A 23846-nucleotide genomic window follows, 5' to 3' on the forward strand; every position below is an offset into this window, starting at 1 on the left:
CCTGAAACTGGAGTATTTCAGAGGTAGAGCTGACCCCTTGGCCAATTCATTGAATGGGAGAAGAAAGAGAAGTCAGTGATGACACCAAGGGTTCTGGCCTGAGCCAGTGGTGGTGCCATTTCTTGAAATGGGAGAGACTGGGGGAGAAACAGGTTTTGGGGTTTGGGGAAATTACAGCTTCTCTTTGGCCATATTAGGATTGAGATGCCAATTAGACATCCAGGTAGAGATGCTGTGTAATTAGTTGGGTCTGCAGGGCAACTCTGGAGTATCAGAAAGAGGCTGGGGACTAAGATACACATTGGGAGTCATCCACATACAGATGGTATGGGCATGCAACGTGACAGAGCCAGGTAATAGAACAAGATGGTAGAGCCATGGGCTTGGCTATATTTCACAGAGTGATTATTGATAGACAATAGGCTGGAGCACTAAGGTGATCCAATATCTACAAGTTAAGAATGGTGTCCAAGGAGCAGGAAGTGAGGAGGAAATCCAGAGGAGAACTTCTATGAGGTCAAAAGATTATTTTTTTTAAGATAGGAAATAATACAGTATGTTTGTGTTCTGATAGGAATAATTGAATAGAAAAGGAGAGCTTAATAGTGCCGGCAAGGAGGGATTATTTCAGGGCAAAATCATTTAGTAGCTGAAAAGGCATGAACACGAATGTTTATTGTATAAATGTTTTCTACCATAAGCTCACATTGGGGGCCCTTCTTCCTCTCTGTTTATATTCCATGCTCAGTGCTTCCACAGAATCAGTTTGGGTGCTTTTGACTGCCAGTCAAAAAAGTCAAGAAAACCTGAGCCAAAACTTACTTCGACAATTAAGTGGCTTATATCCTGTGAAAAGTCCTTGGGTAGGGAGAACTTCAGGCAAGGTTTGATCCAGTAGCTCAGCGATTTAGTTTCTTTTCCTCACCCTGCACTACTCTGCAGTGTGTTATCTCCAGTTGAGGCTGGCTCCCTTTGTGGTCTCAAGATAACTGCTAGCGGCTCCTGGGGCCAAGTTTTCTTCATTATATTCCTCAAGAAATAGCGTCTCCACATTCCCAGGAAAAGTCCTGAGAGTCACCTTTCCTAGACGAGGTTAGGTCCTGTGCCTAAACCAATGTCTACAGGGACAAGGAAGGAATGTACTAAATGGCAAAGCCAGAATCACCTAGATCCCCGGGTAGGGGGGAAAGCAGAGGCTATGGGAAGGGAAACAGGTGTCGCTGTAAGCCTCTGAATGAAAGTCCCATGGCAAAAGTAACGAAGGTCAGGCAACTGTTGGAGAAGAAATAACACCTGCCAAATACACATGTCCTAGAACAGGTAAGAATTGCATTTGGGAATGAGTTTCTTTCCTACTTCACGGTCAGGGATAATTGTTCCATTGTTTATTTAAGAGATAGGTGCTTTGATTATATAAGCCATCAGCTGTAACTAGGGTAAATAAAATGTCTTTGGATTTCACAAGTATTAATTTCTTATATGTAAGTCAAACTTCATCAATAATTTAAGATCGTAAAGATCTGTTTTCAAGGCCCGAAAGTTTGTTTACTAAAAATTAGCTTTATGATAGGTCAAGGGCCAGGAGAAGTAATGAAGTATATAATTTGGCCCACTGGAAGGCAGCAGTTTCTGGATACCAGTCAACAATTAGTAGGAGGCTTTTCTGCTCCCAGGGCTACCGACAGTGTTGATTCTAGCAGCAGCTGGTCCATCTCAGCGATAAGGACACGAGGAGAAACCTGAGGGGTGGTTAAAGTGCAGTCGTGAAGCCTCCCGATCGTTGCAGTGTGGCCTCACTAGGATCTGGAATGAATTCCTTCCCCATGAACAGCCAGACGCTTCGTTACTACCCAGACCGGCTTTCGCTCCACCAGTGCTTTCTTCAGGGCGTCCATTCAAATTCCTTTAGATATGAGGTCCCGGAATCACATAATGCCGTAATTAGTCCTGGCAGGGAAAGAACAGCCTGATGGAAACACGCACTCAGATGCCCTCTCTGGGACTTGTTCTCCCCCACCCCCCGCCGTTCCCCCATGTGGGGCACTAAGCCCTTTGTCCCGCGGAGCAGGAATTCAAAGTAATTCAAGGTAATGGCCAAAGCACACTTAGGGCAGGGCACGCCGCCATGCCAAGCTCTCTTGGTTGACTCTGCGGTAAAGGCACGCCTCCTTTCTCCGGCACAGGGAAAACACTGCCTCTCTGGTACTGATACCGATGGTTTGTGACAAGCAAACCAACAAAACGAACCCAATACACCGTCAGTCTGTTTTCCTTTAGTTCTTCGAAGTTTCCACGACTTTTCTCCTTTCAGGCTACCATTTTTCGGGGGACAGCGAAGGTTTGTTTTTCCCATCCTTCCAAAGAATGTGATGCTATATCAAACATGTCATGTTTAGAGTTTTATTGATAATGCTTGGCGTTCTTTGGAGCAGAGGAACAGAGGGGCTCGAAATGGATGAACAGCGGGACGGTGAACTGCCTCTTCCCTTATTTTAATGCTTGCTCCGGGTGTCTGTGGGGGGCCCCTTCCAGGTGGGTGTGCCATCTGGGTGTGCTTCCTAGCCTGCAGGGCCCAGCCTTTCCTGGTGCGGAGCAAACATGGCTGTGGCCCTGCTGGGTGCCGGGAGCTTCACCTCCATCTCTAGTTAGAATCCTCTTTCAATACTCTTGTGAGATCAAGACTGTTGCCGTGTTTTCTTTGTGTTTGAATGGTGGACTCCCTATTTCTATACCCTAGAGGGAGGTAATGCAGTCAGTTGGACTCAGCCATGACTAAGAGCCTACTGTCACTGCTGCCATCAAGGGGCCGTGAACACGAGCCAGACCCAGTCCTACCCACAAAGAGCTCTCAGTTTAGCTTGGCTTTTAATGAACCCTAGAGACTCCACTTCTCTCTCTGCCTATCTTATATTCCCCTTTCATCCAATTTTCTTTCAAGACGATAGTCCAAAGAAGTTTTCCTTTCTCCTCTCCAGCCTTCATCTGCAACTCAAACTAATGCCCATGGGAAGAAGTCACCCCCTCTAAATCTGCAGTTGGCTAATTTTCTCCCTTCCTGGGACACCATGTAAACCTGCCATTGCTGTGTGACTGGTGGTGCCCTGCCCCAGTAGGCAGAGTACTGTCTGATGTAGTCAGGTACCCTGCCTGCGGCAGTGACAGGTGAGCAGAAGTTCTCAGAGGTGGCTCAAAGCTCCAAGACATGGCTTCTTTTTTTTTTTTTTTAAGATTTTATTTATTTATTTGACAGAGAGAGAGAGAGACAGCAAGAGCAGGAACACAAGCAGGGGGAGTGGGAGAGGGAGAAGCAGGCTTCCTGCCCAGCAGGGAGCCCGATGCAGGGCTCGATCCCAGGACCCTGAGATCATGACCTGAGCCGAAGGCAGACGTTCAACGACTGAGCCACCCAGGCGCCCCTCCAAGACATGGAGGGGCTACTAGGTTGTTGCTTTTCCCTCTGCCCTGACTCAAATAGAGTCTTCCCCTTGGGTTCGGGTCCTAGAATGAGAACATAATTAGGAAGAGCAGCAGTCAACTCGCAGCCACCAAACTAATGTAAGTGAGAATTCAAGATAATGTTGTGAGCCACTGAGAATTTTTGGGTCATTTGTTCCTGCAGCAGAGCCACTTAATATAAAGACCAAATCATAAATAATAAAATGGAAGATATAATAAATACAATAGTCACAATTCCCAGTCACCTTTATTTATATAAAAGTATATTAAATAAATTATCTCAATATATACAAACAGAACAATATTACTTCTATAAATAAAATATCCCCATGTATAAAACCTTTTAGAAAATTATATAAATATATACAATATTGACCACAAAAGCTTGCAGTACCTTAAATCATCACCTCTACGTGGTCTTTATAGTAGTCTTATAAAAATATAGTCAGCTATCAAGTGCTTAATCCATAGCATTTGAGTCAGTTAAAGTGCTAAACCGTAAGGCACTTTAGGAATGTGCCCCAAAACAGAAGTCTTCTGCATTTAACACATTCATATAAAAGTTTGCCAATTGTTGTGAAACTCCAAAAGAACTCAAAAAAGAACCTAAACACCATATATCACAAAAGAATGTTCTATGTCAGAAAAGTCCACACAATTTCCATTTTACTCTCCCACATGATTTGAAGTCAGCTTCTCAAAAGTTTTCCAAAAATTGACCCAAGGATTTTTTTTAAAGGCTCTTGTTCATTTGTTTTTGATTAGACGTTCTGGTTTCATTTGGGGTGTAGAATATACATTCTAACACATGATATGTGCAAAAGGTGCCATAGTATTAAAATAGAAATTTAAAAAAACTTGGAATTGGTTGTACCGTTCATTACATTCCAAAGTGTCTAATGCTGTCATGGAAACCAGAATGCTAATTGTGAGAACAGGTCAGATCAAGAGCTTTCTTTGAGCCCAAGAGTCTCCATGCTCCAAAATACTCCTTTGTGTTTCCATATATATATATTCTGTTGTCTTAAAAGTCCTTGGTCACAGTGCAACATATACTCCGTCGTGGGCGGCTGCTCCCAGGGCACGAGCTTTATGCAGCATTGAGTGGGGAGCTCTCCTTCCCGCTCTGCTGCGCGCTCACCTTCCTACACTTGTATAGGGTCACAGACAGGATGCTGGTGAGGATGACGGCCACGAGCACCACAATTACAATGCCGAGGAGCATTTCTGAAAAACAAAAGGTACCAGTCAGCTTCAACTTCGAGCACTTGAATCCCATTTATCAGGGGGCAGAACGGAGGCCATAACCCCAAATGACGCCAAGTGACGCTCTTGCGTCATTTGAAATTTCTTTCCTCCACTCTTTCCACCACAACATATTTTGATTAGGAAAGAATGGGTCAAACCCTCGATGTTTTAGGGCAGTTGACGGTGGTGAACATCATTTAATGGGCTGTTTAATAAACTGGATAATGTCCACAGCCTGGAAACAGTACATGTAAGTGGGAGTAGGGGCTAAAAATAATGCCGGGCTTGGTGGCCAGGATTATAATTGTAGAAGACGAACAATCAGTGCAAAGAGTGAGACACAGAGTAATGGCAGGGTTCAGGTGAAGGACAGATGATAACTGGTTGGAGCAGCAGGAAGGCTTCCCGGTGGAGGTGGCATTTGAAATGGTTCTCAAAGGTCACATTTCAGTAGAGGGAGAAGAGGCAGGGAAGCAGCTATCTAGGCGTGTATGAACAGAGAGGCAGTGGAACTCCAGCTGGCTTAAGGAAGATGGATGTGAGGACTGGGGGTCTGATGGCACAGAGGGGTGCAGGACCCGAGGGAGGGAGAGCCCTTTTCTTCCCTGCTTCCATCATGGTCAATCAATAGGAGAGAATTTGCTTAAAAGTGTTTCTAAATTTTCACATCTTGCCTTAGCAAGGAGCTATCCTGTGACTCTTTTGTTCCCTGAATGTCCTCAGAGTCCTTTCCCTATAAAGCCTGGAGGGAGGCTCAGGCCTGCAGCTTCATTGGATGAGTCTGAAGCCCCTGCAACACTTCCAGTTAAGAATCACTCCTCACAGGGGGGTCTTGGCCCCTGGTGTGCACATACCTGCACGAGGGACTATCTGATAGACTCAGTCTCTTCCCTTCACGGGTTAGACTTTTAGTCCTCTGTGACAACGAAACAACCTATAGCAGGTGCTCACAAATGTCTAGTGGGTGCTGCTGCAGCTGGTCCAGACACTCCCCCATAATTCCCAGCATCAGAATTTAAGTATGAAAAAATCTCCAGAGAAATCTGTGATTTGATGGTAAATCCTAAACATGCACCGTGTGTCCAGTGCTCAGTGGAGAGCTTGGCACATGGTAGGGGCTCAAGAAAACACAAGCTAATACAAGGGAACAACACAGAAGCATTTTCAAATGCCTAAAATTGTTAAGAGTATCCCCCAAACAACACAACACAAACAAACAACAACAAGAAGGCTGTTTCCCCCTGAACAAAAGTCCATCCTGGTTCTGAGGGTGGAGCTACTCCTCTGGAAGGTATCCATGCCTCCCAGGTGAATGCTGGGCAGAACCACTCATCTCTGAACATACCTTTCTTGTGGTGCGTGCACTCAGTGTAACTTTCTGGACTCTTCTGGTTAGACTTCCGTGATGGAATCACTGCTTGAACACTGAAACAGTAGCTTTCTCCCTCATCCACATCAATCAAAAACTCATTAGTGTTTGTCTTGGCTGTTTTCTGTTAAGAGATGAAGAGTTCTGAATTCATCTAGGCTCAGAGTGAATTCTTTCCCTGTTACTAAGTCACTGTGGAAGTAAAAGCCCGCAGGGACCTGACGTAGAAAGGATTAGAAGTGACTTAGCTGCTCTGTTCCCCTTGGTAACTGCTAAGGATGCTCCTTGCAAGACCAAAAATGACCAATTTAGGCACATCCAACCCAATTTAGCTCCTCTAGAAGATATCTGCCATCAAGGAAAAAAGGAATGAAGCATTCATCATTGAATGGAAAACTGATTTTGTCTCTGGGACCCTCCAGAGAGGAAGAAATGGGAGAGCTGGTGGGAGCCTTGGAGATGACCCGGTCCAGTCCTTGGCCGAGGAGCCTGCGGATCCAGCGGCCCCACCCGGAGTCCCAGGTAGAACCGGGATGGCAGGCCCCCTCCCCCTCCGCCACGCTGCTCTCTCAACCACCCCATCCTGGCACGTTTGAACTGAGGGAAGAAGTGGGCTGTAAAGTCAAGGAGCCACAACTTAAAACAAGTCATTAAAAACAAACGAAAGAATCCTCACCTTTCCTGTACTTGACGCTTTCCAGTAATAAAGTGTGTAACTTAAGTTCTTGCCAAAAACATCCCGGAGGCTTAGGAAGGTGCCGTTCCTCCTGACTAAGGTGCGTGCATCTTGTATGGTCACATTCAGTTTTGTCCCAACTTGTTTGAAACTCTGGATTGTTGGCAGTCCAAGCTTTGCTAAAACATAGAAAATGAGCTCCGTTGGAACCAAAGAATCCTATATCAAGTGGAATTCCATTTAGTTATCCCAGTTAAGGACAGCCCAGTCAGCCCTCGTGTAAGAGCTGCACAGAATGGGCTCCCCGGCAGCCGGGGGCTAAGCGGCTCCGGAATAGAACTGAGACTTCCCAGGGCAGTGCCGTCTCAGGGCAAATATAATGGAGCCACAGATGTCATTTCAAATTTCCTGGTCGTCACATCAGAAAATGTGAAAAGGAACAGCTGAAATTACTTTTACTAATACATTTTGTTTAGCCCCCAATAGCTCAAATATTCTCATTTAACTTGTAATCGATATAAAAAATTTTGGAGATATTTTTCAAAAGCCAGGATGTCTTTTAGACTTATAGCATTAGCTATATTTCAAGTGCTCCATAGCCATCTGTGGCTAGTGGCTGTTATATTAAACAATACAGTTGTGTAAGACTCCGTATTTTAGAGACAATAAATTAGGGGTTGTGGGAAACACCAGGATATGTCCTTGGTACCTCAGGGAACCAGTGTTAACCACTGGGTCTGTGCAATGGCTCAGCTGTCTGCTATGCTTAGGCTGTGTGGCTGTAGAATAAATCCCTGTAATTGAACATAAATTTCACACAAGTGGGTGTGTGTGCGTGCGTGTGTGTGTGTGTGTGAGCACGTACAAAATTAATATGTAAAATATTTCTTCTTCTTTAAAGATTTTATTTATTTATTTATTTGACACACACATGCGCACGCACGCACACACACAGAGCATGTGCACAAGCAGGGAGAGTGCGGGGCTCGATCCCAGGACCCCAGGATCATGACCTGAGCCGAAGGCTTTTTTTTTCTGATAGGATGTGTTTATATTTACATGGTACGTTTTAAAGCAATGGCTACATTGGTCATACATATTAGAAACGATAAAAAAAGGTTAAGAACTAAAATGTACATCATACACTTGTATATATATTTTTTACACAGAGGTAAAAAGCCTTATTATAAAAAAAACAATACAACAGCGTTTTTAGTATACAGGTAAAGAATGAATTAATTAATGACTGAGCCACCCAGGCACCCCTATAAAATATTTTCTATCTTACACCAAGAAAGGATTTGAAGTGTCTTACAAAAAACTCAAGAACTATAAAAGGAAATCCTGAGGATCTGAGCAAAGGGGCAATGAGTAACACAGGCCCCGCACGGTCCCTGAGGGGTGGCCGTGGCTGAGCACCTATGAGAGACGCACACGTGAGGGCCACACAGGAGTCTGAAGACAGGCTCTGGCAAATGGGGGCTCAAGGAAGGCAGACAGACTCACTCAGGGGTTAGGTTGCTTCCTATTTCCATCCTCGATGTAGGCAGTGGAGGGGAAATGTGGTGGACTGCCCCTCAGCCTCTCACCATCCCTGCTAGCAGAGAGCATTCTCCCTCACTGGGCACTCAGAGCATCAGTACAAAAGCACTGGATAAAAAACATAACCCTTTCATTCTAACCTTTCGTTCTAATTCTTCTTGAAAGAGCAGCTGATTTCACTCACTTCAATGTGTTTCATTCGTTTATTAAAAATACCTAGGTCAGAACTATAGTCCTGACTAAAGGAAAAAAAAAATTTACATCTCCTACTTGGCCGGAATCCTCTACATTCCCTTTTTAGGTGCTAGGGTCAGCTTACTGGGGCAAAAGCTGGGGAGGGAAGCATTCCTCATTTTCCAAGCCGGCATGAAGGAGGCAGGCTGGGAGCGGGCCAGGCAAGAGCCAGCACATCACGGGACTCTGATCGTGGTCGAGCTGTTTAAAAAGGTCAGCAAGCCTGATTGTGGACTCAGAGGGAAACTGGACCTACCCCCACGGATTTGTGACTATTTGTGAAAACCCTAACCTGGGACTTCTGGTCTCACAATGGAAGAGAATATTCAGGAGACTTATGTGCATCTGTCATATATAACCTCCTAAATAAATCTGGGGGAAATGCTGAAGCTCCAGCTTTGGTGGATTCCACCCCCCCTCCCTGCCAGCCCCTCCATCCAGCCAGTTGCTGCGAGGGCCCGGGGACAGACTGGTGGAGAAAGTTACGTGATGGCACTGTTAGCAACTGCGGAGTTTACATTCTGTGAACCTGTGAATACACACCAGGAATGAGCCAAGAGGGCCGTGGCACTTACCAGGTTCTGAGAAAGAGGATCTGTGTATGGATGCACAGTCTTTATGTAACAGCCCCTAAGAGTCACAAGCTCACAAAAATATTCAGGCCAAGACTGAAAGGTTATTACAGAGAGTACTTACTCTCCATGTAAGGTGTGAACGCTGGGGAGTTTGTAAATGGAGGCTCCCCAGAGTAATCGGTGGCATCAGCTGGGTAGGACAAGACCCGCGCCTCGTAGGTCTGATTCACGTCATTCACAATCTCATCGGTGAGGTCACACTCTGTGTCTGTGGTGTAGAAGCATTTGCTCTTCCAATTTCCAAGTCTAGGGCTAAAGGAAGGAAGAGGAAGGAAGAGGGATGAAACATTAGGATCTGCATCGGCGGCAGCGTGCTTTCTAGCCGGTGTACTGTGTTACACCAACAGCACCCACACGTGGTGGGAGCAGGCAGCGGCTCAGCATAGCAAAGTCCTCGCGGCAACCTGGGGATGGCTCTGTAACAACTCACTTCTCACAGATAAGGCTACAGAGGCGAGGTGAGAAGGGTGACCAGCTCAAAGTCCCACAGCAGTTTGCCTGCTGGGTCTGTGCTCTTAATCATTTGTTAAATCTTTTTTTTTTTTTTTAAGATTTCCTTTATTTGAGAGAGAGACAGAGAATGAGGTGGGGATGGAAGGGGAGGGGGAGAAGCAGAGGGAGAAGCAGACTCCCCACCAAGCAGGGAGCCCAACTGGGGACCCCAAGACCATGACCTAAGCCGAAGGCAGATGCTTGACTGACTGAGCCACCCAGTCTTTCTTAAAATGTAGACAATTCGTTATGGTCACATGGGAGAGAGAAGAGTTTCCCATCAAGACCCAATTATTTGTTATAGTCTACTTATTGTATCATTCTATAACACACTTATTTAAGATTTTATTTCTTTCAGGGGCACCTGGGTGGCTCAGTCGTTGGGCGTCTGCCTTCGGCTCAGGTCATGACCCCAGGGTCCTGGGATCGAGCCCTCTGCTCGGCAGGAAGCCTGCTTCTCCCTCTCCCACTCCCCCTGCTTGTGTTCCCTCTCTCGCTGTGTCTCTCTCTCTGTCAAATAAATAAAGAAAAATCTTTTAAAAAAAAGGATTTTATTTCTTTTAGAGGAAGAGAGCATGAGTAGGGGGAGGGGCAAAGGGAGAGGGAGCAAATCCCAAGTAGACTCCACATGGAGCATAGAGCTTGATGCGGGGCTTGATCTCATGACCCTGAGATCATGATGTGTGCTGAAATCAAGAGTCAGACACTCCACTGACTGAGCCGCCCAGGAGTCCCTATGACACACCTATTTTATCACATTCTATATTCTATGTGGAATATAGCCAATGTAGCAATAATAGAATTTATATAACCATATATTCTATATATTACATTTGATTGTGACCATTACTGTTGTGGTTGTTTATCACTGAAGCTACCATACGCCAGGTACTGTATGGGGCCCTTTACACAGGTTACTTCATTTGATATAATCCTTCTGAGAAGGTATTGGATCTTTTTTACATATAAGGACACAAGCTCAGAGCCACTAAGTACCTTGTACAAGGTCACATAGCCAATGAGGTGAGAGCTGAGTCTGTCCGTCCCATTATATGACATGCCTCCCTCACTTCTACAGGATGTGAATACAGCCCACCAAAGACTATCACATTACAATACATATAGACATACACATTACAATACAGGCAGGACCTGTCTGGCAGTCTGAGAGACCAAGAGGCTGAGACAGACCTTTCTTTTGCAAGACATCACTGAAGAGGAAATAATTTAAGGAACTGCTAAACCTGAAATTCTTCTAAAGGACTAAAACATTTGTAGATGAATGCCCCTGCCACTGGACCCACACACTTCTGTCCCACACAAATTGATAGCCACACTGCTCTTTCCTTCAGCATCACAGACCGCCCCAGGGCCTTGCCCATCATTCAAGGCCATCCTCCAATCCTGCTTTTCCCAGGAATCTCCAGAGCTGCTTTCTCAGAATTGGCCCCTTCCTTCTCTGTACCCCAGCATCGACATCTCCACTGAAACACTTCCTGCGGACTTGGTACCAGGGTCCATGCCCTTGTGGCCCACCCACCCTTAAGCAGCGGGGCTAAACGGAGGGCTCAAGTAGCCAGGCCTTGCGGAGTGTTAGGTTGTTTGCACTTGAGGGTTGAATCAGGGGGAGAACAAGCTGCCATATGAATTCAATGGTCTCAGTTCACGATTAAGAGCCATAAGTACATATTTTTTAAAAAATCTGAACTGAACATCCGGGCTAAGAGGGCATGGGCAAACATACGCTTTGTCCTAAAATTCATAAACTGAGATTGATACCGAAATATTTTAGTTTCTTAAATTTCTCTAATTTTCTGTGATAAAGGTAGTCAGTCTTAATTCCAGAATGACCAAAATGCATTTTTTAAATAATTGTATCACTTCTATTCTAAAAAGTGAGTGAGAAATGACGATTCTTCTCCATTGCTATGGCACACACGTTGTTCAGATTAACAGGAGAAAGCCGGTATTCGATTCCTCCCAGCTCACACATAGAAATCACAGTACTCTCTGGCGAAATTTAGCACAAGCGCCTAGATCCCCGAAAGTAGTAAAGTCTAGTGAAAAGGTAATGAAGGGGTTCTGTACTAAGTTCCTCTAAATGCTATTGTCAGCAGTAACACTTTAAAAGGCTTCAAGCTTCCTCTAGGTATTGCAAAACCTCCCGGTTTGGAAATAATAAATATCCCACTTGAATTACTAAGAAATTCCAACAGAAGCCAGATTCACTAATTTAGAAGCAGGCTGTTTTCTAGAAGCTTTGGAAGCTCAGTGTTAGAATTCGGAATATTTCCATAGAATCAGTATTATAGGTGTTGGCTGGGCACTAAGGCTTGAGCCAACAGCACTTCCCAACAACCACTGAAAACTTCCCACGGCAGGCAAATGCAGTTGGAGCTCCAAGTAGGGGCTCTCCAGGCACAGCAGTGGTACCCTGGGAGTGGGGACAGGCTGGTAGCGAGGGTGGGTGGGTGAAGAAGAGCAGCAGGTTAAAATGCTTTCTCTAGGGATGGAAAGCCAGGAAGGAAGAAGGCCCACAGAGGGGATGGCCTTCCTTCCTCCTCCCAACAAGCTTTGGAGCCTCATATCAGACTGGGGCAGACCCACCTAAGCAGGTGGTGGTATGAGGTACTGGGGAGACCCTGGTTCCAGACCTGGCTGGGCACTCACTATCAGGGCAGTCACGAACGAATAAATCCCTTACCTTCCCTGGGCAAGTTTCCTCTTCTCTAATAGGACTGCCATGGTCCTTGTCACCCAGGAATCGTATTCACCCATGGGGAGACTGAAGAAGAGCGCGGGGGTGGAGGGCTGCCCACACGTCCTCTAGCGCAGGGGCAAGAGTGTGGGGAGGTCACTCTCTTGGCAGGAACCCCTCATCCCCAGCTGCAGGCACCCACAAGCCACAGCTCTGCTAGGATGTGTTACTGAAATAGAAGCAGCCTTGGAAAGTCTGAGAACTTAGAGCTCACCAAGGCTTATGTTTAAAAATCAGGTTGGTCGTAAATGTTTCCGCATATTCACCAAACATAAGATCGAATATATTTAGGAGTAAGCATTCCTCCTGAAATCCTATTTTCATTATCCAGAATGAAGATGGTTTACTAAGGTAAACTTCAGTTCTGTATCAGAGGAATTAATTACTAATTCTCAACTAGTGGAAGCTGAATGGACAAGTTGGATCATAACCAAAATTATTACCTGGGGTTCTGAAACTCCTGTCGCTCTCTCTATATAACTATATGCACAGCATGTACACACAGTAGTTCTCTTCCCTGTTTACCAAGAGTCGTCGTGAAGTTCATTTTGAAAAACAAGAACATCCACCTCACAGGCCCACTCCGTCCTTAGGAGCTGTGTTCCTAATACCATATAAAAGGCTTGACACAAGCTAAAACAAATGAGCAAAACACCTTGAATTTTTAGCCAGTGATTCTATTGTGCCTTTATTCAATTAGCTCTCCTCTGTTTAATAAGATCTCTAGCAAGCCTCCTAGAACATTTCAGAAACCAAAAACTCACCAAGAATATGGTGAAAACCATCTAGGAAGATAGGCGGCAGGCGTCCGACCCTCAGATTGAAAATGCCGACCTACCAGCTCTTGGAGGGATCTGTCGGTCAGAGAGGAGGGTGCCTGAGCAGCTCAGCCCTCAACCCGGTGTACAGACAGAGGAGTATTTCTTCCGGGCTTTAGTGAGTCACAAATTTGACCTCCTCCGAGATCATGCATGCAACCGAATTTTGAATCAGTGTCCAAAGACGAGTGAATCAAACACTGCTTTAGGGCAATGTATACATTTGGACTCCTCCCCGCTTCCTCTACAACATGTTAGATCCGGCTCCCAGTCTAGACAGCGAGGAAAAAGACGTGCGTGCTTAGATGAGATTAGCCTCCATCCAGGACATCTTCCCATGCTGCCATAGCCGGCTCAAGAAGGTTCGCCTACCCCCAGCTTAGACTCCACTTAGGAATTTTCCCATCTGTGTCCAAAAACAAGTGAAACATTCTATCATTTGAAGCTGTGGCCATGTTGCAGGCTTCATGGAGTAAGGCTCTCTGGCCTGCAAATGACCAGGAATGCCCTTTGTCATCTGTTAAATACTCTCATCCATTCGCCAGCTTTAAAGACATTTGTATTCAGCACAGGGAAATGGAAACATTAAAAACTTTAATTTTCTTTTTCTTTTTCTTTTGTACCTAGCTTACCTTATCTGAACAGTGTAGACATGATTGATGGGTTTGGGTTCCCACTCCAAAATTGTCTTGAAATTAGTTGATTTCCAAGTTAAGTTATATGCTACTACTACCTCTGTAGTCCCTTTAAACAACAGAGAAACCGCTATTATTACATGGGCTCAGCACACGATTTCACCTTGATGGTATAAAACATCTTCCCACCCCCCCAACATCACCATTAACCTCGTATTAATTTTTTTTGAACCACAAAAGCTTCATTACTGAATTATCAAGACAAAAAAATTTTTCAAGTTTTTAATTTTCTTAATTAAGGTCTCTGAATTTCCTCATGGCAAGACCGACCTTGTAATCTAAGAAAAGAGGCAAGGATCTCAAAATCCTTGTTTGAAATTATTCACGGTGGGGGAAGGGGATGGTGGGAAGGCCTGAGATAACTTGACCTGGAAACAGCTCAGGAGCCTTCAGCCTCCTGCGATGTCTAAGGCCCAGGCCAGGAAGTGTAGGACTCAGAGGTTCAACTCACCAGGCAAGGCCAGGTAAGAAGGGTTTGGGGTAAGTTATGGAAAGGGGCAGATCCCACGCGTATGAGAGGTTAGGGCTGCACACCATAAGAAAGCCAAACCTTGACTTTTCCCATTTTTATCTAACATGTCTCTATATAGAAACCTCCGGACGGCTAGGCAGAGGTGTGGCCTGTCACACCGTCGGATGTGTTCCGTTTGGATGCGTTATTATTAAGGTCCGCTTTGCCAATATTCAGCGGGTCACAGTCTCTGCCTGCCCCACACACGTTTTAAGCATATGGGGCATGCACAATGTGTCTGCTCCAATCCAAGCGACTTTTTGCAACAGGATTGCCTCTAAATCTAAAACAAAGACGTCCAAGAAAAGACCACAAGGGCCTCTCTTTATCAAGGAAAGTGGACATGCAATGAAGGATAATATCCAAACACGGCACGCTGACCAGGACAGGTGCGATCCGTGTCCACCACCTTCAAGGTTGAGGATTACTGGGAAACACTTGCCCTAAACTCAGAGCGGGAGCCACAGCCGGGCGAGCCCCCTTCTCCCGACCGCGTGCCGCTGGGTTTCGGGGGCGGGTGCCACTCACCTGAGGCTCCGGCCACCTGCAGGAGGACCCAGCCGAGCAGGAGCATCCGAGCGACGGCGGCCTCGGGGCAGGGCACCCGGGGCCAGGTGGGGGTCTCCATGTCCACGAGCTGGCGGCGAGGTCGGGAGGATTCCGTTGCGCCCCGAAGACTAGGGAGGTTGCGCTGGAGGCGCCGATGGGCAGCGTGCGAGAGCGGGAAGGCGTGCGGGGAACCCCGAGTCTGGGGCAGTCCGCCCCGGGGCGCGCTTTAAAGAGCGGTGTGTCCGCCCGCGCCTCCGCCGGCCAACGGCCCGCCCCCGCCGCTCCTCCCCACTCCCGCCCCCGGCCCGGTCACTGGCGGTCGCGGTGGGCGGGCCCCCGCCAGTTCCCTCCCCTGTCCCGCCTCCTCCGGGGAGGAAACTCCGAGGGGTGATTCACCGTGATTCAACCGCGCCGCCGAGCGCGACGCTTCCCTTTGGCCCCGGCGGCTCCAGGTGCGGCGGGGAACCGGGTACCCCGGCCTCCCGGCCCCTTGACCCCCGGGCCACCCAGGCCGGCGACCCCGACGTCCGGCCTGAGTGGGCAGGTCTGTGGGGAAGAAAGCGGGGACGCTTTGGAAGGAGTTCTCGAGGTGGAGGCAAGGATTCTCCCGTACCGTTTGGTTACGGTGCTGTCCCGGCCGGGAACAGCAGCATTTACAAGTTGAACGGCCCGGAGCGGTTCCGGGCTGGCTGGGGCCGCCGAGAGCATTGCTCCAGTGCTCCGGGCACGGGGGTTGGGGGGTGAGGGGCCCGAGCCTCGGAATCCGCGGCCAAGTAGCGGCTGACGGTGAGCAGGGCTCACCCGCGGTTCGGCCGCGAAGGTAGTGGTACCTGGCCTTCCCACCTGACTGGGCCTTTAGCGAGGGTTGCATCCTGTAAAGGTGGTGCAAATGCAGGTGTCTGCCCACAGGTCCGGAGGTCAGTTAGCCCAGGCTCAGCCCAGCCCAGCTCTGGGTAGTGACTGAGGAAGAGCTCCCTAGTCCGGCGGTTTGCCCTTGGGAGAATTCCAGCATGACATCTGCAGCCCTGTGGTTCCAGAAAGGATTGTTCTCACGCTGAAGAAGACATTCGTGGAACTGAGTTAGTTCCGCCCAAGTGTAGAGAAACCAAAAATGAAATTAAAAAATATCATCAGACTTTTATTTATTTATTTATTTATTTAGTGCCGGTCTTAAGCATTGGGCTTTTTGAATCTATTTCTGGCTTCCTCTTCTGGGCTTTCCTGTAAAATTGTCAGGCAAGAGAATGTTAATTCTTATTCTAAGTGGCATTGAACAAGGTCTTGTCAAAGTACCTGCCATCATTCCGTTTTTATTCCTCTGTAGTTGCCTCCAAGACAGACTGGACGGGTTTTAGGGAGAGAGCAGGGTCTCCTACTTTTTTTTCTAGGGAAGTCAGCCTTGCCTTTTAGTACATACTGCAGACACATTTCCATATAACATTACGGAATAAGCCATAGCAATACACTCATTTTGAAGGAAATAAAACCCTGCAAAATTTTTTTTCTCCCTGCGTCTGAACTGAAATAGCACATCCAGGTTTAGCTCTTGTCCATCTTTCCTGGAAGCTGAAATCTGCACTGCTGGTTTCCTCTTTGAGCTCTCTTCCAGCTCTAAAACCACAGAATTTATATTTGCAAAATGAGACCATGCAAGCCTCCTTTTTGTAGTCTCCGAGCCTGAGTCATTTTCCCTAACAGATCTTTAGCCAGCCTGGGAGGTGATTCTTTGCACTGGAGTTGAAGGTACCTAGAAGAAAATGTTACACTTGCTTTCCAAGATCCAGGGAATTGTTGCTTTGTCTACACAGTAATTGGCTCCATTTCGAGCCACTGACTGTCCTGAAATCATAAAGGGCTTTAAGTGATGTCAGGATCAGCAATTTGGCAAGAAAAACATGTTTAACGTTAGATGGTGACACAAAAAGTGCTGTAAAGGTTGATAAATTAGATAAATACTTTTTTTGCATATTCACTAAAATGATCAGATAGGGAAGAGAGGAATTGGTTGGGTTGCTATGGAGGCTTTTTAGTAAATATAGAATTACATTCTTTAGGGGCGCCTGGGTGGCTCAGTCGGTTAAGTGTCTGCCTTTGGCTCAGGTCGTGATCCCAGAGCCCCACATCGGGCTCCCTGCTCAGTGGGGAGGCTGCTTCTCCCTCTCCCTCTTCCTGCTGCTCCCCCTGCTTGTGCTCTCTCTCTCGGTCAAATAAGTAAATAAATCTTTAAAAAAATAATTACATTCTTCAGAGTTTGAAAAATGCTAAAAAATTATTACTACTTTCAAGAAAAAGAGGAAGCAGACTGGCTATAGTAAATGATATCTCTGTGATATCACTGACGATCAGACTGTGGCCAGACGATTTCTAGATCACTGGTCCTTAGCACTGTTAAGAGTACATTCCTAAAGTTTTACTGTTGATATTTATTGCACAGAAACAAATTGATTGTTAAAATTATTCCCTACTCTTACGTTTGTTTTTTTTTTTAACTTCCTCCAGTGAACTTGAGCTTAGCTTCCTCCTACATGATGTATCTTGAAAATTCTGAGAAGCGTGAAACATTCCTAAACTATAATGATAATCAGGCTGGCCTGACCAGTCCCTTTATGATTAGATCTTAAAGTATCAGAGGGCTGGAGGGGACCTCACAGACATCCTTCTAGGGATGAGGAGCCCCACAGCCAGCCTCACAATGCAGATCTGGTCTTCTGACCTCAGAGACTTTCCCTTCCACAACTATGCTTCCTTCTACTCCCAATACATGGATGTAAGATTGGGTCATAAACCCAGGCTTACTTGATTCATATACTCATCGATAAGCACTCAACAATGCTCTGCAGTAGGTGTAGAAAAATGCTTGCAGTTTGCAGAACGCCACCGTTCTCCAGCAGTAATATCCCGATGGTTATTCCTTGGTTATTCCTTGATGCGAGCGGTGCACAGATCCATGTAGGAGAGGTCACGTGCTTTTGCATAAACAGTGTTGCACTGTGGTTGATGGAAGAGTCTGGAAATGACTGGGCAGCGTTGCAGCCTTCCTCTGTACCCCCCACTAACTGCACTGACTTGGTTTCATCCAGTTCTTCACTTGATTTCAACTGTGTGTTTGTCATCTTTCTTCCCCCTAGAGCTCCTTGAGGCAATAAGGACTGGATTTTTTTCTTTACATCTCTCAAGACTTTGCACAATTACCAGCACATAGTAGGCTTTTAATACATTTGAATCAATGAACACTTTTTTGGAAACTGTGCATGCAGCCAACTATTTTCGTTGGTATTCAAAAGGCAAAATTTGTCATTGAAATTTTTTCTGGTCTAGTGCTGGGCAGTGAGTGTTCCATAATGCTCAGATTAGTAAGAAAAATGCAAATCCATCATGGGTCGCATGTTATTACTTGACAGGAAGCTCCATCTGTCTAAGGTCGTCATTAATGATTCTTGCTACAGCCAGAAAATGTAAGCAGGAGGAGAGGTAGCTGAACAGCAGGAAACAAATGTGGAAGTTTGGGAACTGGTTAGCATTTTTCTAACAGCCTGGATTCCAGGGTGATTCAGAAGATTTTCAGTAGTATGAGGAGGCTGTTCTTGCAGGGAAAGGCTTCCTGACTTTTTAGAATAAATTGTACAAATGTATATCTCCCCAGGAAGGGATAGGTTAAGCTTTAGGATAGGTGAACTTGAGAGTAATTTACATAAAACTATTATATTCATATAAAAATGGTTAAAAAGAGCAGTGAATGCATTTTACCCCAAATTCAGGTACAAAAGCAAACTATGAAAAAAAGGCCAGAGGGACTTAGGGGTGGGAACATAGAGTTCTGGAAAAAGAAAATATGACTTAGCAGAACTTAAAAAACATCTGGCAGGGTATATATTAGTCATGGAAAAATTGGCAGTCATGAGTGTGCATTTTGTGAAAATACTCATGTACTAGTCCAACAGTTAACATTTAGACTGAAATTAAATAGTGGAAAGCCTGTACAATGAAATCTATTATCCTCGTCATTCAAAAATTCTATTAGCTGTCTAAATAGTTTACAGTAAGCTTTACTAAATAAGTTATCACAAAGCACGTATTTTAAAAAAGCAAAATTTTAAAGAAAAAACTTCCAGTTCAAACCTTAGACAGGATTACTGTTATTCTCAGCACAAAACTATAAACCTAAGGCTTATCAAACAGTCTGTCAACTTCATTTTGATGGACAGTAAATATATTCTGTACATACAATGTTAACAAAATATGTAAATCATAAATGTAAGTTGTGGATATTGTTTTAGTAACAAAAAAGTCATTTAAATGAAACTTTTAATGTATGGCCTCATGAATATAACACATATAATTTTAAAGTTTTAATATGGTATCATTTTATGTAAACATCCCTTAATTCCCAATTTCTATAGCTCCTAATACTTGACATATGCACTAACTGATGAACAGAAACCCATTCATTCAGGAAATAGTTGAATTATTGCCCTGATGCTGAGTTCTCTCTAGACTTTGGGTATACAGATAAGATAAGGAGTCCCTTTCCTATTAAATATATCAGCACTCCTACTGCCTCTCCTGATTTTAATTGTTTGAATGATTTCCTGTCAGCATTTTGGATTGGATATGAAAGAAAGTTTTTTTATTAATAGATTTTGTTCCATGCCAAAAAAAAAAATGCAAGTTTAGGCATGTCATGGTCAGTCCATCTAACAGGTATCTTCCACTTAGAGAGACAGAGAGAGAGCACAAGCAGGGGGAGTGGGAGAGGGAGAAGCAGGCTTCCTGCAGAGCAGGGAGCCCGATGCAGGGCTCGATCCCAGGACCCTGGGACCATGACCTGAGGCCGAAGGCAGACGCTTAACCGACTGAGCCACCCAGGCACGTCCCCTGGCCCTTGATTTTAAGAATTGTATTTGTCCTACATCTCCTTTATGGATCTGTCAATCAAGATCTTGCCTTCTACAGCCTAATGAATACTTACTTGAGGGGTTGCCATGTGCAGGACAACATACCAGGAACTGTCTTATGCGTCCTTTTGCTAAAATACCTTGCAAGCTAGTCAGAGAGCTGAGGCAAATGTGTAAGCTTCCAGGAGAAGGTGGGGTAATGTGAAGTGGGACATGTTGCCGTGTCTCTCACTAGTAGATGGAATGTTCTGTGCCAGCAGAGGCTGCTTTATCTTTACTAATATCCCCAGTGCCTGGCGCGGGTGCCCTGGCATATAGTGTGTCCTCCACACCTATAAAGCCTTGTTTCAAGACAGAGAAGGATTTTGGGACCTCTGAAGAAAGAATTTACTTTTCATTGGGGCGATGAGAGGAAGTTCCCTGGAGGAAAGCACTGTCTGAGCTGGACCACAGGGGAACGGCCTGAGGGGAGAAAGGATGAGCCAAGGGCTGAGGCCTGTGCGAGCAGAGCGGGGGCCACACATAACGGGTTTAGGGATTCTGCAGGTGACAAGTGTTGTTGGATGCTAGAACATTGGCTCATGGGCAGCTCTGTGGGCTCCACCAGGAAGTCCGGACTTGATTCAGCAGCAGTACCTGAAGAAGCTTACTCTTCTGGTCATGGTTTGTTGGAAGAATTGAGTCAGGGGGTGCAGCAGGAAGCTAGGCCCCTACCCCGCGTGGCGGCCGAGGAATGGAAAGGAAGGACGGCTGCAGGAAACAGTACAAAGGAAGAAGCTGCGGGACTCAGTGACTGGTTGTGGCTGGGGGCAGGAAGGAGATGGAGGGATAAGGTTTTGGGGCAGAGAAATGTGGCAGCACAGGTTAAGATAGAGCCTGGAAGGGAAGGTTGGCAGCTCAGAAACTGTCCATTTTACATATGTTAAGGGGGGGGGGGCAGTGGACCACTAAAAGGAATGCCCAGCACGGAGAGTTGGAAACGGGGCACTAAGGCTTGGGGAGAGATTGAGGCTAGAGCTAGAAATTGGGAGACATTTGCCTAGAGGTCTGGTCAAAGATGTAAAAGTAGACAAGGTCTCCACAGGAGGGTCTATAGTGACAGCAAATGCTGTAGCAAGCAGCAGCAACCTGCTCAGCCTGCGGCTCCAGTCAATGGGGCATGAGTAAGTCTATGAGTCTGGCAGCTCACAGCCTGGTAAAGGGCTACAGAAACCAGGGCCTCGGAGCCTGGCTCTCTCTCTTGCCCTTGCCTGTTCTTTCTCCCCATGTCTCATTGAAGCTGGTCCTCCATTTATGTCGCACGCGGACCTCATTGTGGTTAGGGCATAGAGTGACATCCTCCCTGCTCCATCACACTGGGGTCCAGCTGTTCATTCATGGGAAGGACTTGGACTATCCCCTCTTTGGGGCACATGCCCATCCTTTGGCCCATCACCGTTGCCAGAGGAATATTAGGCCTGGCGTGTGTCCCTCCTGGGGCCAGGGAGCAGGTCTGCTCCTGGAAGGAGCAGATGGAGAAAGTTAGCAATCAGACAGAAACAGTAGCTACCAGTGGGCCTAGGACTGTGACTGGAGGAGGAAGATGACATAGGGAAAAAAGTAGAGGAAAGTCCAGAGAGCCGGGATAGGATAGAGGGACCCTAATACCACAGAAGGAGAGTTTTCATAAGAGAGAAGGGGTCATGGCAGCCTAGAGTGAGCAGAAGACCAGCTATGTATGTAATTTTAATGGGTGTTAGAACACCCAATTCCTAAAATTAACTTGGCTACCAATTCTTGCTTAGTTTCTCACTTCTTTGGGTGGAAGCTAGAAAGAGCTGCACACTTGAGTGGGAGAGAGACACATTAAGTTTTCTCAGTCATTCAGATCAACTGAACAAACGTTTGCTGCTGAGTCCCCGCCCCCTCCCCACCATGTGCGAGGCACAAGGTTAGGTGCTGGGACACAAAAATAAAGGAGATGTGTTCTTGCTCCGAAGGTTATGTGATGAAGGACAACATGAGACAAACAACAAAGCACAGTATGTGCTGTGTCCATTAATCCCAGGAAGGCTTAGGAGCACCTACTGTGTACTTCACTTGTGCTGGGTACTGGGGGGTTCCAGCCTTTCACCTGGTCAGTGGCCAGAATCCTGTACTCATCCTACCACAATCACTGCCCCGTTTTGAAGTTAATCATGAGGTCATTGTGTTCTGCTCTGGTCTAAGCATCATGCGGGTGGGAATGTGTCTGCCTTGGTCCTGTGCTGAAGGCCAGAACCTCTAACGCTTAGATGCTGTTGTCAAAATAGTTGCCAAATGAGGGAACAACAAGCTATACGTAGCCCTGACATGAGGCCGTTTTCTGAGAATCCAGGAAATCTGCAAAATGACGTGTTCTCTCTACTTTAGCCTTTAGCTGATGCCATTCTGCCAGTGGAAAAGCAAATGATCATTAGGAAGCTTTCCAGCAGCTTTCAGGAGCTGTCTCTTCCTATTATTCGTGGCCAGTCAAAATAGCCAGAAAATACTAGTCTAGCAGCCTCTAGGTATTAACTTGTTCAATCCTCACCACAATCCTGTGAGAGGTAGGTAGAATTTAATGCACATGAGTTAACCAGAGTGCAGGGAGGTTAATTCACTCACCCAGGGTTGCGCAGCTGGGAGGTGACAGAGCTGGGATTCGAACACCAGGCTGTTAGCTCCGGGGCACACCTGCACAACCACTGTATCAGCACGCCACCTCTCACAGGGACAGCGTTAAGGTGTGCACATTTCCCACTGCCCGGATCTAAGCCCCTTTTCCTTTTTCCCCAGCGTTTCCTGCCTTGTGAAGCTGGCCCTCTCTGGGGTTCCTGGCTTCGAAATAAGGGGAATTTCCAATAGAAAGCCAAGCCAAAACCAGCCCTTAGTTAAGAAAAAAGGTTCTCCTTCTTTGGCTTTGTTTCTAACTTCATTTAGTCCTTATTGTTTTTTGACAACCAGATTTTTTTTTCTCTCCAGAGCAGGAAAAAAAAAAAAAAAAAAGGAGACCCTGGCCTAAAAATGCCTTATTTTCCTCCCCTGACAACATGAAACAAATGATCCTTTCGTATTTCTGTTATTCATTAAGAAATAGGGGACATGATCTATAATGACTAAACTAGAGTTTAGGTTAAAGGAGCCCCCCTTCTGACTCACTTCTTGCTTATGCCTAATTGATACCAATGAGCTAGTTGAATCCGGAATCACTTCCACTGATTTATCAACTTTCCACATGCGTTTTCTCACGCATCAATTCACATCCTAATTGTCATCGTGATACACATGTCCAGGCTCAAGATGGGACTTGTCACAGAGTCACTTACATTTCCACCGGTCTATGTGTACGATGATCCTTGGGAGCCCAGAAGGGATGCTCAGACAGTTGAGCTCCCTCCTACGGATGGAGGGGCCGTCTCCACCACTGACCTGACTCTTCCGTGGTCCCTCACTTCCCCAGACCTGCTGCAGGTTGCCTCATGCTAACCTGTGAGCCTGCCTCTGGAAGCAGGTCAGGTGGCTGGGTAACTGGGGACTTTCTTAGCTGAACAGCTACTATCTTGGTGCCTTTCCTATCTGGTCACTTCCATGTCACCTTTAAAGCATCTTAGAAAAATGATGGTATCTGAGAATCCATCCCGGAAGCTGATCCCAGGAAAAATCACCACGGACTCTCCTGCCTCTCCTTGGACACGTTTTGTATCGTTTGGCAGTCAGGTTCCAGTAATCACTAAGGGCGTCCACGAGACAGAAACACCACGGGGGCAGCAGGAGTTGAGTGAGACCGCGTGTGTGATGTTAGGGATTATGCGGGAAGATAGGGAGAACTCTGTGTTTTGTAATAGGGAGGAGTCTGGATCTGACCATGTGACATGAACCCCAGGTTCCCCACAGCCCGCCTCGGAGCCCTCAAGAGGTACTTTCGGGGTATGTGAGCACCTGTCCCTTAGCCGAGGAAGTCACCTTGC

General features: G+C 46.2%; 1 protein-coding gene across 1 annotated transcript; it reads right to left on the reverse strand.

Moving 5' to 3' along the window:
- Positions 1–3684: 3684 nt before the first annotated feature.
- F3 (coagulation factor III, tissue factor) lies at positions 3685–15201 on the reverse strand. Its single transcript, XM_027574642.2, has 6 exons — positions 14963–15201; positions 13861–13972; positions 9222–9412; positions 6750–6928; positions 6050–6197; positions 3685–4683 (listed from the first exon to the last, which is right to left on the reverse strand). The coding sequence occupies exons 1-6, from the start codon at positions 15060–15062 to the stop codon at positions 4547–4549; spliced, it is 867 nt and encodes a 288-aa protein (XP_027430443.2). The 5' UTR covers positions 15063–15201; the 3' UTR covers positions 3685–4546.
- Between the last annotated feature and the right edge of the window lie 8645 nt (positions 15202–23846).

This window comes from Zalophus californianus, chromosome 4 (assembly GCF_009762305.2).
Source record: "Zalophus californianus isolate mZalCal1 chromosome 4, mZalCal1.pri.v2, whole genome shotgun sequence".
NCBI lineage: Eukaryota > Metazoa > Chordata > Mammalia > Carnivora > Otariidae > Zalophus > Zalophus californianus.

Excerpts from the sequence above, each read along its gene's own strand:
- F3 (XM_027574642.2), bottom strand. The coding sequence starts at position 15,062 with ATGGAGACCCCCACCTGGCCCCGGGTGCCCTGCCCCGAGGCCGCCGTC. Across the intron at positions 13,973-14,962 it reads GCAGGTGGCCGGAGCCTCAG|GGACTACAGAGGTAGTAGTA; the intron begins GTGAGTGGCACC and ends TGTTGTTTAAAG. Across the intron at positions 4,684-6,049 it reads GTGCACGCACCACAAGAAAG|AAATGCTCCTCGGCATTGTA; the intron begins GTATGTTCAGAG and ends TTTGTTTTTCAG.